This window comes from Thamnophis elegans, chromosome 2 (assembly GCF_009769535.1).
Source record: "Thamnophis elegans isolate rThaEle1 chromosome 2, rThaEle1.pri, whole genome shotgun sequence".
Classification (NCBI taxonomy): Eukaryota; Metazoa; Chordata; class Lepidosauria; order Squamata; family Colubridae; genus Thamnophis; species Thamnophis elegans.
This window is the reverse complement of record NC_045542.1, coordinates 25,838,869-25,852,005: the sequence shown is the minus strand read 5'-3', so window position 1 is coordinate 25,852,005 and position 13,137 is coordinate 25,838,869. Positions and strand designations below refer to the sequence as shown.

At 41.3% G+C, this 13,137-nt stretch overlaps 1 protein-coding gene and 2 long non-coding RNA genes across 3 annotated transcripts in view; 1 reads left to right on the top strand and 2 right to left on the bottom strand.

The window, feature by feature from the left end:
• Nucleotides 1-3,796: 3,796 nt before the first annotated feature.
• The window catches only part of LOC116504066 (17-beta-hydroxysteroid dehydrogenase type 6-like), a 14,119-nt gene continuing 4,778 nt past the window's right edge, over nt 3,797-13,137 (top strand). Inside the window, exons 1-3 of the mRNA XM_032210898.1 lie at nt 3,797-4,092; nt 8,808-9,129; nt 11,989-12,247. Of these exons, the coding sequence (XP_032066789.1) occupies nt 8,817-9,129; nt 11,989-12,247 (572 nt within the window). The 5' untranslated portion in view covers nt 3,797-4,092; nt 8,808-8,816. The remainder of the gene's footprint in view (nt 4,093-8,807; nt 9,130-11,988; nt 12,248-13,137) is intronic.
• Nucleotides 4,502-5,374, bottom strand: LOC116504068. Its single transcript, XR_004254764.1, has 2 exons — nt 5,337-5,374; nt 4,502-4,925 (listed from the first exon to the last, which is right to left on the bottom strand). It is a non-coding gene; the product is annotated as an uncharacterized LOC116504068 (long non-coding RNA).
• The window catches only part of LOC116504067, a 22,811-nt gene continuing 19,257 nt past the window's right edge, over nt 9,584-13,137 (bottom strand). Inside the window, exon 2 of the long non-coding RNA XR_004254763.1 lies at nt 9,584-10,722. This is a non-coding gene — a long non-coding RNA (uncharacterized LOC116504067). The remainder of the gene's footprint in view (nt 10,723-13,137) is intronic.

Below are 13,137 nucleotides of genomic sequence, written 5' to 3'. Positions count from 1 at the left end.
GCTTTAATTCTGTAAAAGAATCTCTACAATTCCCACCCACGGTTCAGGGGGTGGGGGGAGGGAAGCACCCACAGGTCTTCAACAGAAGTAGGATTTCTTCCCAAGACCTCCAGAACTAACCAACTGTAGTCCATCACAATAGAACTAAAAAATTAATAGATGCACGCCGTTGGAAGAAATGTCCATCTGGGTTCAGTTCCAAGTGGGGAGAAAGACACTGGAAACATGGAGACTACTTGGAAAGATGATTCACATGGGTTTTTTGGTCCTGGGTAAAAAAGGGAAGCGATGCTGACAGTGCCTGGGGTTTTATGCCCTCTCTGGGCTTTTGAATTTGAGCTTGTATTCTGATTGGTTGTCAGACTACCATTCGGGGTAACTTTATAAATTGTCTGTGTCCCAGGCTTGGTTGAGCCTTGCTGGGTGATGATGTAATGAAGGGGCTTTGAGCAATTCCTACCATGGCTCTGCTTGAAGAAGGTAGATCTTTGTTATGTAGAATAGACTGGCTCAGGACTTAATGGCCCATTAACAAAGGTGAGGGCAGAAGTATTCTGCCTCCCTTTTAGGAGAAATATTCCGCCCTTTTAATATTTCCTAAAATATTTCATTTTTCTAGGAGAAAGGTGGGTGCTAACTTCCTACATACACAATGTGGAAAAACTAATATTGTAGTTAAAACTGTTTTAAGCTGAGATAAAATTATGCCCAGAACAACCTTGTGCAAAGTTGAATTCTGTTTAAGTGATTGTATTTAACAACTACTACAAGCTAAAATTAAGGTGTCTGCAGGCAAGGGAGAGGAGAGGAACAAATGTCAAAAGCAGCATTACACTGCCGTGATGCTAGATCCTTTTGTATAAAAATCACGACATTGTATGCAAACATGGCAGGACTGAATTGGTGCTGTTGAAGCCCTGTGAATGCAGCTGGACTAGAATAATCAATTCTGCATTGGCAGATGATGAGAGAGGCATATGAAATTATGCAAGTATGAATCCAACCCCAAAGTTTTCTATTTCAATTTTATTAAGATTATTTATTTATTTGTAATATTTCCTGCTCATACTTACACAGTATCACTCACTTGGTACAGGAAGTCTTCCTTCCTTCCTTCCTTCCTTCCTTCCTTCCTTCCTTCCTTCCTTCTTTTGACTCCTTCAACAGTCAAAAATCTTACTTGGCCAGCTAAGATCTCTTTTGTGAACCATCCAGCAGCTGTTTTAATATGACATGTTTTTTGTAACTCCTACCAAATTCTTTGGCCAAGTAATTTTTTTAATCCCCTGCTATCCTGATTCTGATCTCTCCCTGAGTCTCTCCATCAGTGCTGAACATCAGTATTCCAGGTGTGCAATTCCTGCAATCAGGATTTTGCAATGTTGATCTCACTGTTGGCCTTTTTTTTTTTTTACTTCTGTTCACCTTCCCTTTCATCCATTAGTCATCCAATAACTTGTTACAATGCACATAAATTATAATACAGGTGTTGCAAGAACAAAGATCAATAATCAGAGACTTTAGTAATGCAAACAATGGCACAACCAAACACAAATATTGCCTGGGCGATGGATCATCAAAGGGAGGCAGAAAGAGGAGAGAGAGTGCGATGACATTTGAATGGTTTGTCCTAGAGTTCTCTGAAAAGGACAAAAGAGAGATTTCAGAGTTTCTCTTGACATACTATGGAAGAACTGGAGCAGCATTTGTTGGAAAGCTCAAATCAGAATCTAATGAAAAATAAACCCACAGGAGAAAAGATCCAAAGATGCGGTTGAACTAGCACTTCCCAAATTTGTCATTTGTGAATATTGATATAAGTAGTCTCGATGTAAAGGAACCCCACTTAAACAGAAGCGAAGAAGACAGCAAAGGAAAAGGAAGCAATTTCCAAAATTGAATCCAGACTAGTCATTGTAGCTAAAAAAAAAAAAAAATCAAAAGTGATAATTATAGTATATTTGAATTTTGTAGTAATTTAATCCCTGCCTAATAAGGTTCCAAGGGTGGGGGGGGGGGGGCGGTGTCAAATACTTAAAGCCAATACAACATGATTTCCCACTGAAACTAGGCGAATGTCGATCCTATCTGCAATAAAACGCTACAACAGCATGGAAAATCATTGTATGACTGTGTCCAGACACTTCTGGAGAAAAAAGTTTAAGAGACATTGGTGTAAAGCAGTGATTCTCAACCTGTGAGGGTCCCCGATGTCAAGGGGTTCGCAAATAACTTTTCTCGCATGTGCAGAGCGTCAAAAACAGGACATGATGACAAAATATGCTTGGCTCGCTCCCACTCCCATTTGCTTAGAAGCACCTTGGGAGATAGAAGCAAAAACATTCCACAGTCCTATTATTGTAGATCTCATTTCATCTAATTACTAGTCACACTGTTTCAATGCATATTCATAAACATTGCTCATATTGCAATTTTTTTGAAGCGAGGGTTACTAAAATGTCATTCTTCAGATGACCGAATAGGCATCCGTCCTTATGCAGCAAATTATTTTTGCATAATCAACAAATCATTCTATTGTCACAAAATATATATTATTGCATTTGGGGTTTCAAGCCCTGTTCACCCTGAATCTAATGGGGTGCATGTGGAAATGTTGAAAAGGCAGAATATTTCTCTGGATGTGAAAAGAAAGAAACATGTTTTAAAAGACAGAATAGCTGCCTTTAGCTTCCTGCCCATCCCCACTTTGCCAATGGGCCATTAAGAAGGCCAAGATAGTCACTTTACATAATAAAGAGTTCTCCAGCTCCAGGGTCATGGGATTAAGGCATGATAATATTGGCACTTTACTCAAGTCATCTGAGAGCTCAACCAAACCTGGATTCAAAACGCAGCCTAAAGAGTTGCCCCTGCATGGGCCCATGGGAGTCTGATAACCAATCGGAATACATTTCTTACACTTATCATCATTTCTTTTTACCTGTTCATCTCCATTTTACAATACAAGATCAAAGGCCAGAAAGGGCATAAAACCAGCATCTCTGTCCTCCATTCTCTTTTCATGTGATCACCTTTTCTGTTCAGGACTCAAGCCATGTGGTCCTGTCCACCATTAAAACCATCTTTCCAAGCAGCCTCCATCTTTCCAGTGTCTTTTTCCCCACTTGGAGCCGAACCCACGAGGACATTTCTTTCAACATGCTAAAATAATGTAGCTTTCTTTTTTTGTTTGTTTTATTGTATTTTTTGTTTATAAATTGATTTTTTTTTTTACAATAAATGTATTTCTCTCTTTTGTGTTTTGTTTTCCTTTGTGGTTGTCATGGTTTTAAAGGCAATTTTTAAAAGCTGCCTTGTTATTTGTAAGTAAATTGATTGGGTAATTCTGCAGTTTCCCATATCTGCATTTTTATACATATGCCTAGGCTTTCCAACCTTCTTGTATACGGTTTGGCATTTTGAGGACATGAATCGGCAAAATTGGCCGATTCACCACAGAGGGAAGTATACGGGGCACGTATTTATTTATTGTATTTAGTTACATCCCGCCTTGATTACTTTTAGAAATAACTGAAGGAGGAGAACGTGTGTATATACTTTGTAGTATAGTATATACTGAAATCACCCTTGGATTTACCCAAACACAGAGTTGAATAGGTGAGGGAGTTTTCCGTGTGCCAAAGGAGCCCGCCTATAGATAGTACTGTACAATAGTGCGGTTTATGGGCCCCGTTGGGGACCTCTGCGTAGTCGAGGCTTTGGGGAGCTCGCCGCCTGCTTTTCCCTGCTCTGTCGGATGAATGGGGGCATCTGTTCGGTAGACATCCGCCGAAGGAGGAGGGCTTGCAATTGGTCTCCGAAGTCTACGAGGATGGAGATTTTTTTCTTCTTCTTCCGAGAAGAGACCCTTTCTCTGAAGCAGACTTGGTCCAATTTGCTTGAGACGAAGTTCAAGCAAAGGGAGGAGCCCCGTTGGTGGCCATTGCGATGTCTCCAGTGCCGTTGCCCGCCTCTGTACCGGAGGGGAGGGATGGGCAGTGAGTGGTATAAGTGGGGAGAGGAACTAAGAAAAGCGGCCGCTGTCCAAGGTCCATCTAAAGCTTGCGAAGATCGCACTTAATCTACCTGCAGGTGAGTCACACGACCCTAACCAGTGGGACACGCAGCAAATGCATATTTTGCTTTGGCAAAAAGTGCACCAGAAAGCAGGCCGTTCTTCTTTTACACTTTTGAGAGATGCAATCCCACCCTCGGGTGCGGAATTTCTAATTGCCTAGGACGGAGGGGGGGGGGAGTTGGGAAAGTGTGTATGCAACGAATCTCTGCATTACTTGGATTTCTTCGCCCCTCCAACCTATCTAAATAGCGTTGAGAGGGAAGGGAGAATCCATCAAGTGGGACCCTATTTCGATCTAGGCATGTAAAAGAAAAAGTGGGAGTGAACGCAACCTTGGGGAGACTGAATAGAAGGAAAGGACAGGACAGCCGAGAGAAGAAGGGATTGTCAGCTTTTTGGGTCTTGGAAACGCACGCCAAAACGTTATTTTTTCATTTATTTTATTTAATTTGTCAAACGTACAGGACAACAGGTATAAGGATAAACGTGGACATTAGCAAGGGAAATGAGTACAAATAAATGGGGGACCGTAGGACAGGAACGGAAGGCACACTGGTGCGCTTATGCACCGTCTCCTTTACCGACCTCTTACGAATCGGGCGAGGTCCATGGTAGACAGTTTAAGGTAGAAGCTGTTAAAATTTTATTTTAACGAAGGTACTGGATGTCCCAAAAACGCATTCAGATCTAGCCGTTTGAGAAGCTTTTGGAGACGTTTATTTTCTTCAGCTGCAGAGCCACAGATCTGTCTTGCAGGTGATGAATTTATTTTACGATGTCCATATGTATTATTAATAAAAACACAGAAAGGTGGCCCTCTAAATATCTGGATATCCACAACTGGCTCCTTGATTAGAGAAAAGAACATACTCAGTATTGTTCCCTACTTGGAAATGGCTTCTGGACTCTGAGCTCAATATAGAAAAAATGAACTCTTGACTGATTAATATAGTCTGTTGGTAGTATTTCTTAAGTTGGTAAAGTAAAAAGCTGAGGCTGTAATTTTATGTTATACTGAAAAAAATGGTAGTCGGTGCTTTTGAGGGATCCTTGGTGCCCCCTGAGCTTTCTTGCAAACGTTTCATGACCCTGATTAGGTAATATTATTGATTTGATTTGATTTTTTATTTACTTTATTTGTATGCCGTCCTTTTCCCTGAGGGGACTCAGGGTGGCTCACAATTCAGGGGGAGGGGAGAACAAACAAGTTACAAACATGAAGACAATACACCGTTAAAAGAAAACACAACAGTCATACCATTCGAGTGGGGTTGAAGTCTTTAGGCCCCAGGCCTCTCCGGACAGCCAGGTTTTAAGGGCTACGCGAAGACCTGGAGGGTGGTGAGGGTACGAATCTCCACGGGGAGTTCGTTCCAGAGGGTCGGAGCAGCCACCGAGAAGGCTCTCCTCTGGGTAGTTGCCAGTCGACATTGGCCGGCTGATGGAATTCGGAGGAGGCCTAATCTATGGGATCTTATTGGTCTAGTGGAGGTAATAATTATCAGTGCTAGTAAGGAATGCAGTTATATTCTGGTTTTGCCTGTCTGTGTAGTTTTGCCGGTCTTAGAGATCCTTTGGTTGGGCTGTTTACTGATGGCTCTGGCAGATTCTTGACTGGGGTATTTAGCTTATTTGACTGTTGGTTTGAAGTTAACTTTGGAGTTAATCTATGCTGTTCTTGGTGCTGATTACTGGTGGAGAGGTGTTGGGAGTCTTTTTGTTCTCTTTTGGGCTGGTTGATTGTCTCTTTTAGATAGTCTGTAGATGTCATTAATGTCTATGTGTCCATTGATGACTGATTTCTCAGTGCCAAGTTTCTAAAAATTCCCTGGCATTTTTAGACTTGGCCTGCTCTAAGATTTGCACATTTTCCCAATTGAAATTATGTTTAGATCTGTCTATAGGATGTGAAATGAAAGAATTTTCATCATGCCTTCTGACTGCCAGTTCATGTCTTCTGCCTGTTGGTCCTACTGGTGGTTGTTGAAGTTCCTACACAGCATATTGTAATGACTCCTGTTTTCTTCTTCTGGGGTTGCTGGTTGGCTTAGGATGCCTTGTATTTGTATTTGTAATTTATTAGTTTGTCAAATATTACAAGATAGTAGGTATAAATATAAACATGGATGTGAACAAAAGAATGAATACAAATAAATGGGGACAGTAGGACAGGGACGTTAGGCACACTTATGCACGCCCCCTTTACAGACATCTTAGAGTTTAGGATCTCACTCTTAGGGTGAGGTCCATGGTAGACGTTTAAGGTTGAAGCTGTGAGGGCTAGAGGATGTAGCAATGGAGTCAGGTAGAGCATTCCAGGTGTTAACCAATCTTGCTGAAGTCATATTTTCTCCAATTGAGTTTGGGCAGTTACCTGAGTTTGTATCTATTGTTTGACCGTGTATTATTGAGGTTGAAGCTGAAGAGGTCATTGAGAGATAAGACGTTGTAGCAGACAATTTTGTATACTCTGCTTAGATCATACAGCAGGTGGCACAGTTCCAGATTGTCCAGGTCACCTAGAGCAGGGATGTCAAACTGGATTTCTTCAAGGGCCAGATGAGCACTGTAGTTCTCAACAGGCCGGCTGGGGAGTGGGGAATGCCTCCTACAGCACCCTGCTGGCCAAAACAGGGTGCAGGGGAGGCATGCATGACACACACAACCCCGCACGCTCTTTTGGCTGCCAGAGGCACCGTGGTCCAATCCATCGCTATTTCCAGGCGACCCTGTGGGCCTGATTTAAGCTTCCCACGGGCCTTGAGTTTGACACCCATGACCGAGAGCCTTCAGGGAAACGCAGCATATAAATTAAGAAAAAATATTACGGTGATAATTGTGAAGAAGAAAGTGGAAAAGAGATTTACATCAAAGGGGAGAAATATTAAATTAAGCCCATGGACATTTCCAGTAGGGTAAGTGAGCTTCTAATATAAATAAGCACCCTCTCTAATGAAGTTTCTTTGGAAGACTGCCTCTGATCCTTCAAACCCAGTCTAGTAAGTACAGGTATGACTGTGGGTAATTACTCATAATATTAGTTGTCTTCCAACAAATCAAATGATCAAAGCCTGCTCTAATTTTTCTGCCACTTGTGCTTCTCTTTCATCAAGATGCAGTTTGGATGGAAATGAGATTTTTCAATAGTTGTATATTTCTCTTTTTAATTCAAAACTTCAAATTCAATACAAAAAAAGCAAGGAAAGGGGACATTAGGGAGTGCAAGCAACAATAACACAAAAAGCTGTAGGAATAAAGGAACTTCTGACTTTCTTCTACACAGATAGAAACTATAAATTAATGTCTCTTTTGATCTTGAATGAACTGCAACAAACAATACTTACATTTCATCGTCAACAATACTCCTAATCAACATACCTAACTATGAAAACCTAAAGTTAAAATCTTATTATTTTCAGTTTCAAACAAAAGATCCAAGAGTAGTTTCTAAATGGAAACAAAGCTAGAAAGTGTCATTTCTTTAATCAAAGCAGTCAGTTTTGCCAGCTGCTAACTTCTTTGCATATTTCTTAATAAATTATGTTCAAATTAAATATTATATTTAATTCAAAATAATGAATATCTCTTAGCATTTAGTCATAGTTGAGCTAATGGCATAATCTCTTTCCAAGACAATTGCATTATGAACTTTTTTTAGGACAATCCACAGCTATTTTATTTCTCAGTATTTGTTTAACAAACCTTCTCCTTGTTCCCCTGACATTAAAGAATCATGCAAATGTACCCCGACAACATATTTGTTTATGCCTTTGCCATGTTGCCTCCCAGCCCGTCTGCAAGCTATGAATGAGAACGTCTATGTCGCCCAGAGCTACTGGTGTTGAGTTTCATTTTCCCCTTTATCCTGACACAATTCAAGGGCAGTGCTCAACGTGTATAAATCCACTCAGAATTCCTTGGAGGGTGATGTAGATACTAGGAATTGAGCCAGAAGATGGAAAATACCATGTTTTCCTGGAAATAAACCCTTTTTGTCACCCAAAAGGCACCTGGTCTTATTTGGGAGGGAGATGCGTCCATTGATTCACCTCACAACACATACCACACACACACACACAAACACCACACACACCCTCCTTTTCGCTGTCAGAGGTCTTCAGAGATTTCTCAGAGCCAGCAGGGTTTTCCTGAAGGCCTCAGCAGCCGATAACAGAAGTCCAGATCAATCTGGAGCTCCATTATCAGATAAAGAGGCCTTTAGGAAAGGCCTCTACAGCCAATACAAGAGCGCTGGATTGATCCATCCCCACCCTAGCTTAACTTTTAACCCGTGCACCCTGGAGTGGGCAGGATCTTAATTAGGTTTATTTTGGGGGTAGGGCTTATATTGGGCACATGTGTAAAAATCAAGCTAGGACTTTCTGAAAAGGTTATATTTTTGGAGAAACACAGTAACAAAGCAAAGGAGGAGGTAAATTCTGTGTTGATTAAATTTTGTGCTGATGGAAGGACTTAATGGCTGTACTTGTGTACGTAGATCATGGGACATGGACTCAAGTGGTCCTTGATTTACAACCATTCATTTAGTAATCATTCAGTGTTGCAATGGGGATGAAAAGAAGTTCAGTTCATCAATGGGAATGGCCTTTTATCTTCCCACCCCCAAGAGTAACTCACCAAAGATTTCCAAATAGAAATTCTGTGTTCTCCCAAAGTTGTGAGATGCATCTCTCCCTATTCATTCACAAAGTTTGCTTCTTCCTGGTAGATTTCAGTTATGTGGCTCTATCTAGCTGTCCTGGTGGGACTTTACTTCCTTCGCCGATGGTACCGGGAGAGACAGACAGTGGAGAAACTGACAGAAAAATATGTCTTCATTACCGGCTGTGATTCTGGCTTTGGGAACCAGCTAGCCAGGCAGTTGGATGCTCGGGGCCTGCGGGTGTTGGCTGCTTGTCTCACTGAGAAGGGAGCACAGGAATTGGAGAGACTCACATCGGACAGGTTGAAAACTATCCTGCTGGATGTCACTAGCACTGAGAATGTTGCAGCAGCGACCGAATGGGTGAAAACATGTGTGGGGGACAAAGGTAACCAACTCCTTCTATTTATATTAATACTCTGGCCATATTTATTATATGTATGTAGATCAAGGGACTTGGGTTCAGGTAGCCCTTGGCATACAATCATTTATTTAGCAATTGTTCAAAGTTACAATGGCACTGAAAAAGTAACTTACAATTGGTCCTTGCACTTATGACCTTCACAGCATCCCCACAGTAATGTGATCAAAATGTGGGTGCCTAACAACCGGAGTCTATTTATGACAGTTGCAGTGTCTCAGAATCACATAATTGCCCTTTGTAACAAGCTTCCAACAAGCAAAGGCAATGGGGAAAGCCAGATTTGTTCAACGACTGTGTGATTCACTTGACTGCATTAAAGGTTATAAAATGAGGCATGACTCACTTAACAACCACCTTGCTTAACAATGGAAATTCTGATCCCAATTGTGGTCACACAATTGGTCTCAATTGTGCCAACACTTGATTTCAAATATTAGCTGCTAGGATAAAGTGTTTTATGTCTTTGGCAGTAAGCAAATTTTCCATGAGAATCCAGCATTGTCACAATTAAAATGACAAACGTTAGGTAGCTAAAGTGAAAACAGACTCTTTTTTATTTAAATTTTCTTTAAAAGCAGCAGTTAGGAAATTCTACCTTAATCTAAACAGTTTCGGAGAACAGGAGTAAGTCATTTATCTCATCCATGCAATGTTCTCCTTCTCCCCCGAGCTGGCCTCTGAGGAAGCATTGGAGAAGTCATCTAAAGGAGACACTACACTTGCATCAGATAGACACACAATGCTAGCTATACAATAAAGCCTGCTTCATGACACTTGTACAAATAAATGATGCAATGTGTAACCTTTGTCATTCCTCTGACATCCCAAGGTAAGTGTCATTATCACTTCCCTCCCCTCAAGCAACACTCCCAGTGGTGAGATTCAAATAATTTAGCAACCGGTTCTCTGCCCTAATGACCAGCTGAGTAGGCGTGGCTGAGTGGTCATGTGATTGGGTTGACATGGCCACTCGACATCAAACACGTTGAGGGGTGCTTCACCTCGCCTCTTGTGACCATGGAGATGCTGCAACAGTCGTAAGTGTGAAAAACGGTCATAAGTCACTTTTTTCAGTGCCATTGTAACTTTGGTTACTAAATGAACTGTTGTAAGTCAAGAATTACCTGTACAAAAATACAAAAAGCTTATTTACTTCCAAAAAGCTGCTCTAAATATCAATCATTAGATTAGAAATACCTGCAAGCCGGAGTTACAAATCAGGCAGGATGTCAGAACACTTTGAGGAATTAAAATAGTTAATATGCAATAATAACTATCAGCAGCCAACTCTTACTCATAAAGTGAAACCCTTTAGTTAAGAGATCATTTAAGGTCTCTAGAAAGTGGGTGGGCATATTTGGGCTACAAAATGCCGAGCTAAAGTGACAAATTAACAAATTATATAAGGAAGCCAGGTTCAAGGCTCCCAAGCTTATCAGGACCACAAGAAAATTAGTACATGACACAGATACCTAAATAAACTTCAAGCATGGTGCCATGTTACTAAGTTTTATTATCATGAAAGAAAATTAAAGAAAATTGGATCCACCCCCCTACCTCAAGAAAGTCCAGTTGCCTCTTGAAAAAAGCACCTTTGGGACAGCCATGACCTGGATGACTGACAAATCCCCATAGACAAGGAACTCCTGTGCTTGGTGAACTGACAGAGCACCCTTTCACAAACAGGAGAAGCAATTCTTAGATCAATTTGCACCACTTAAAGATATCAGCTGGTCTCACCTCACAAGATACCCTAAGGAAATCATCCAGATTTAAAGAAAGGATCACATGCTCTCAGAAAGGCAGTAAAAACAAGAAACCATTGGTTGCTCTTAACACCACTGGATAACAACGCCAGGTCTTACTGCTTTATCAGAGTAAGGAAGATACTCAGAGATCATTCACACCCTGGTCAGTGTCTCTTTACACTTCTACCATCAGGCAGAAGACATTGAAGTATAGCCAGTTGAACAAATAAGTTTAAAAATAGTTTCTATCCTTGGGCTGTCAGACTTTTAAATACAACCACAATCACTCCATGCATACGCGGAAACGTATGAGTAGATTTTTCTTTTTCTTGTTTCGTTTCCACTATAATTTTGCACCAGTGAGGCTAAAACCAATTTCATTGTATTTATTTTGTACAATGACAATAAAGACTATACTAAAAAAAACCAGTGCCAAGCTTGCATCCTGTCGCTTGGAAATACACCCCAAAAGGACAGTGCCAGGAACCACTAAAGCTGCATAAAGTCCCTAATGAAGCAAAGCAAAGTACCAGCATAGAAAAAATAAAACTCTGGAGAAGCTCAGGCAACAGTAAGTCTGGGCGTACTTCCAAGAAACTTTAGCTGCTACAATGTAATAAGGGTTAACCGGAGAGGCAGTTTCTGTAAGCAGGGCAATAAAAGATTAGGCTAGAAACAACACCAGAATGTTTCCTTCCTGCCTTCCTTACAGGATTAGCCCTGTAAAGTGGAAAAAAACAAAATGAGATTTTTTTCCAACAACCGGTTCTCCGAACTGCTTAGAAAGTTAACAACTGGTTCTCCCGAATAGGTGCGAACTGGCTGAATCCCACCACTGAAAACACCCCCAAAAAAGTCGAGATTGTTTTTGTTGTTGTTGTGTTTGTTGTTGTTTGTTGTTGTTACTTTTCTCCTTATCCCTTTCTGTTTTGGAAAAATGGACAACTTTGGTTGTGGCGATGAATATATTTCACACAACCCAGTGGTAATGCAGTGGTAATGCTCCAGTTCTGAACATAGGTGAGGATCTAGAATGACAGGGACATCATGGCCGTGTGTTTTTCTTCTTATTCAGGGCTCTGGGGCTTGGTAAACAATGCCGGTAAAAGTGTACCCGTAGGTATCAATGAATGGCTGACGAAGGAGGACTTTGCCAAAGTGCTGGATGTCAACTTGCTTGGGCTGATTGATGTGACATTGCAGATGTTGCCCCTGGTGAGGAGAGCCAAAGGGAGGCTGGTCAATGTAAGCAGTGTGATGGGAAGATTAGCATGCTGTGGAGGAGGGTATTGCATATCCAAGTATGGTGTGGAAGCCTTCTCAGATGCTTTGAGGTAAGCTTTAAATTTCTTTTTTGATTAGTTGAAGCACATGGATCTCTTCCCAGCTCCTTTTGAAAGAAGTAGATTCAAATAGTCTGAGCTGCAATGATTTCTAGCAGATGCTGTGGAATATGGTTGTGTCTGTTAAGGATTGTCCCAAACATTTAAACGTGCACTTACCATATTTTTCAGAGTATAAGACACATTTCCCCCCCTCCTTAATAGAGGCTGAATATTTGGGTGTGTCTTATATGCCAAATATAGTCCCGCCCACCCACCGACTCCCACCCTTTAACCTCTACCTTGCAGCAATTTACCTCCTTGCAGCAAACCCGGAAAATGGGGCTTGCGGAGGCAGCAATGGCAATCCCTGCAGCCTGAAACAGCTGATCATCGGGAGGCCCATACTTAAATTGAAAGTGAAACAGGCTGTTTGCTGCAAGGTGGCAAATTGCTGGGAGGCAGAGGGAGATTTTTTTTCTTGTGCTAATCAGGCTAAACTGAAACAGGCTGTTTGCTGTTTGCTATTTGCTGCAAGGAGGCAAATTGCTGGGAGGCAGAAGCAGATTCCCCCACCCCCTTGTTTTCCTCCCCAAAAGCTAGGTGCGGCTTATACTTCGCAGCATCTATACTCCCAAAAATACAGTATTTTGCTGAGATAAAAGTGGCACTGGAAGAACAATATTTGGTAAGCAGGCAATATCCAAGTAGCAATAGTAATAGTACTTGGACTATATACTGTTTCACAGTGCTCTATAGCCCTCTAAACAGTTTACAATAGTAAATAAGAACAATTTACAAATAAATGGAGGGACAGGAGAAATAGGAATGAACAAGTTGTCTAGGCATAGCTGAACTTCAACACTGGACTAGTGTGCTGTCCAAATAGTAGTAAATGGGAC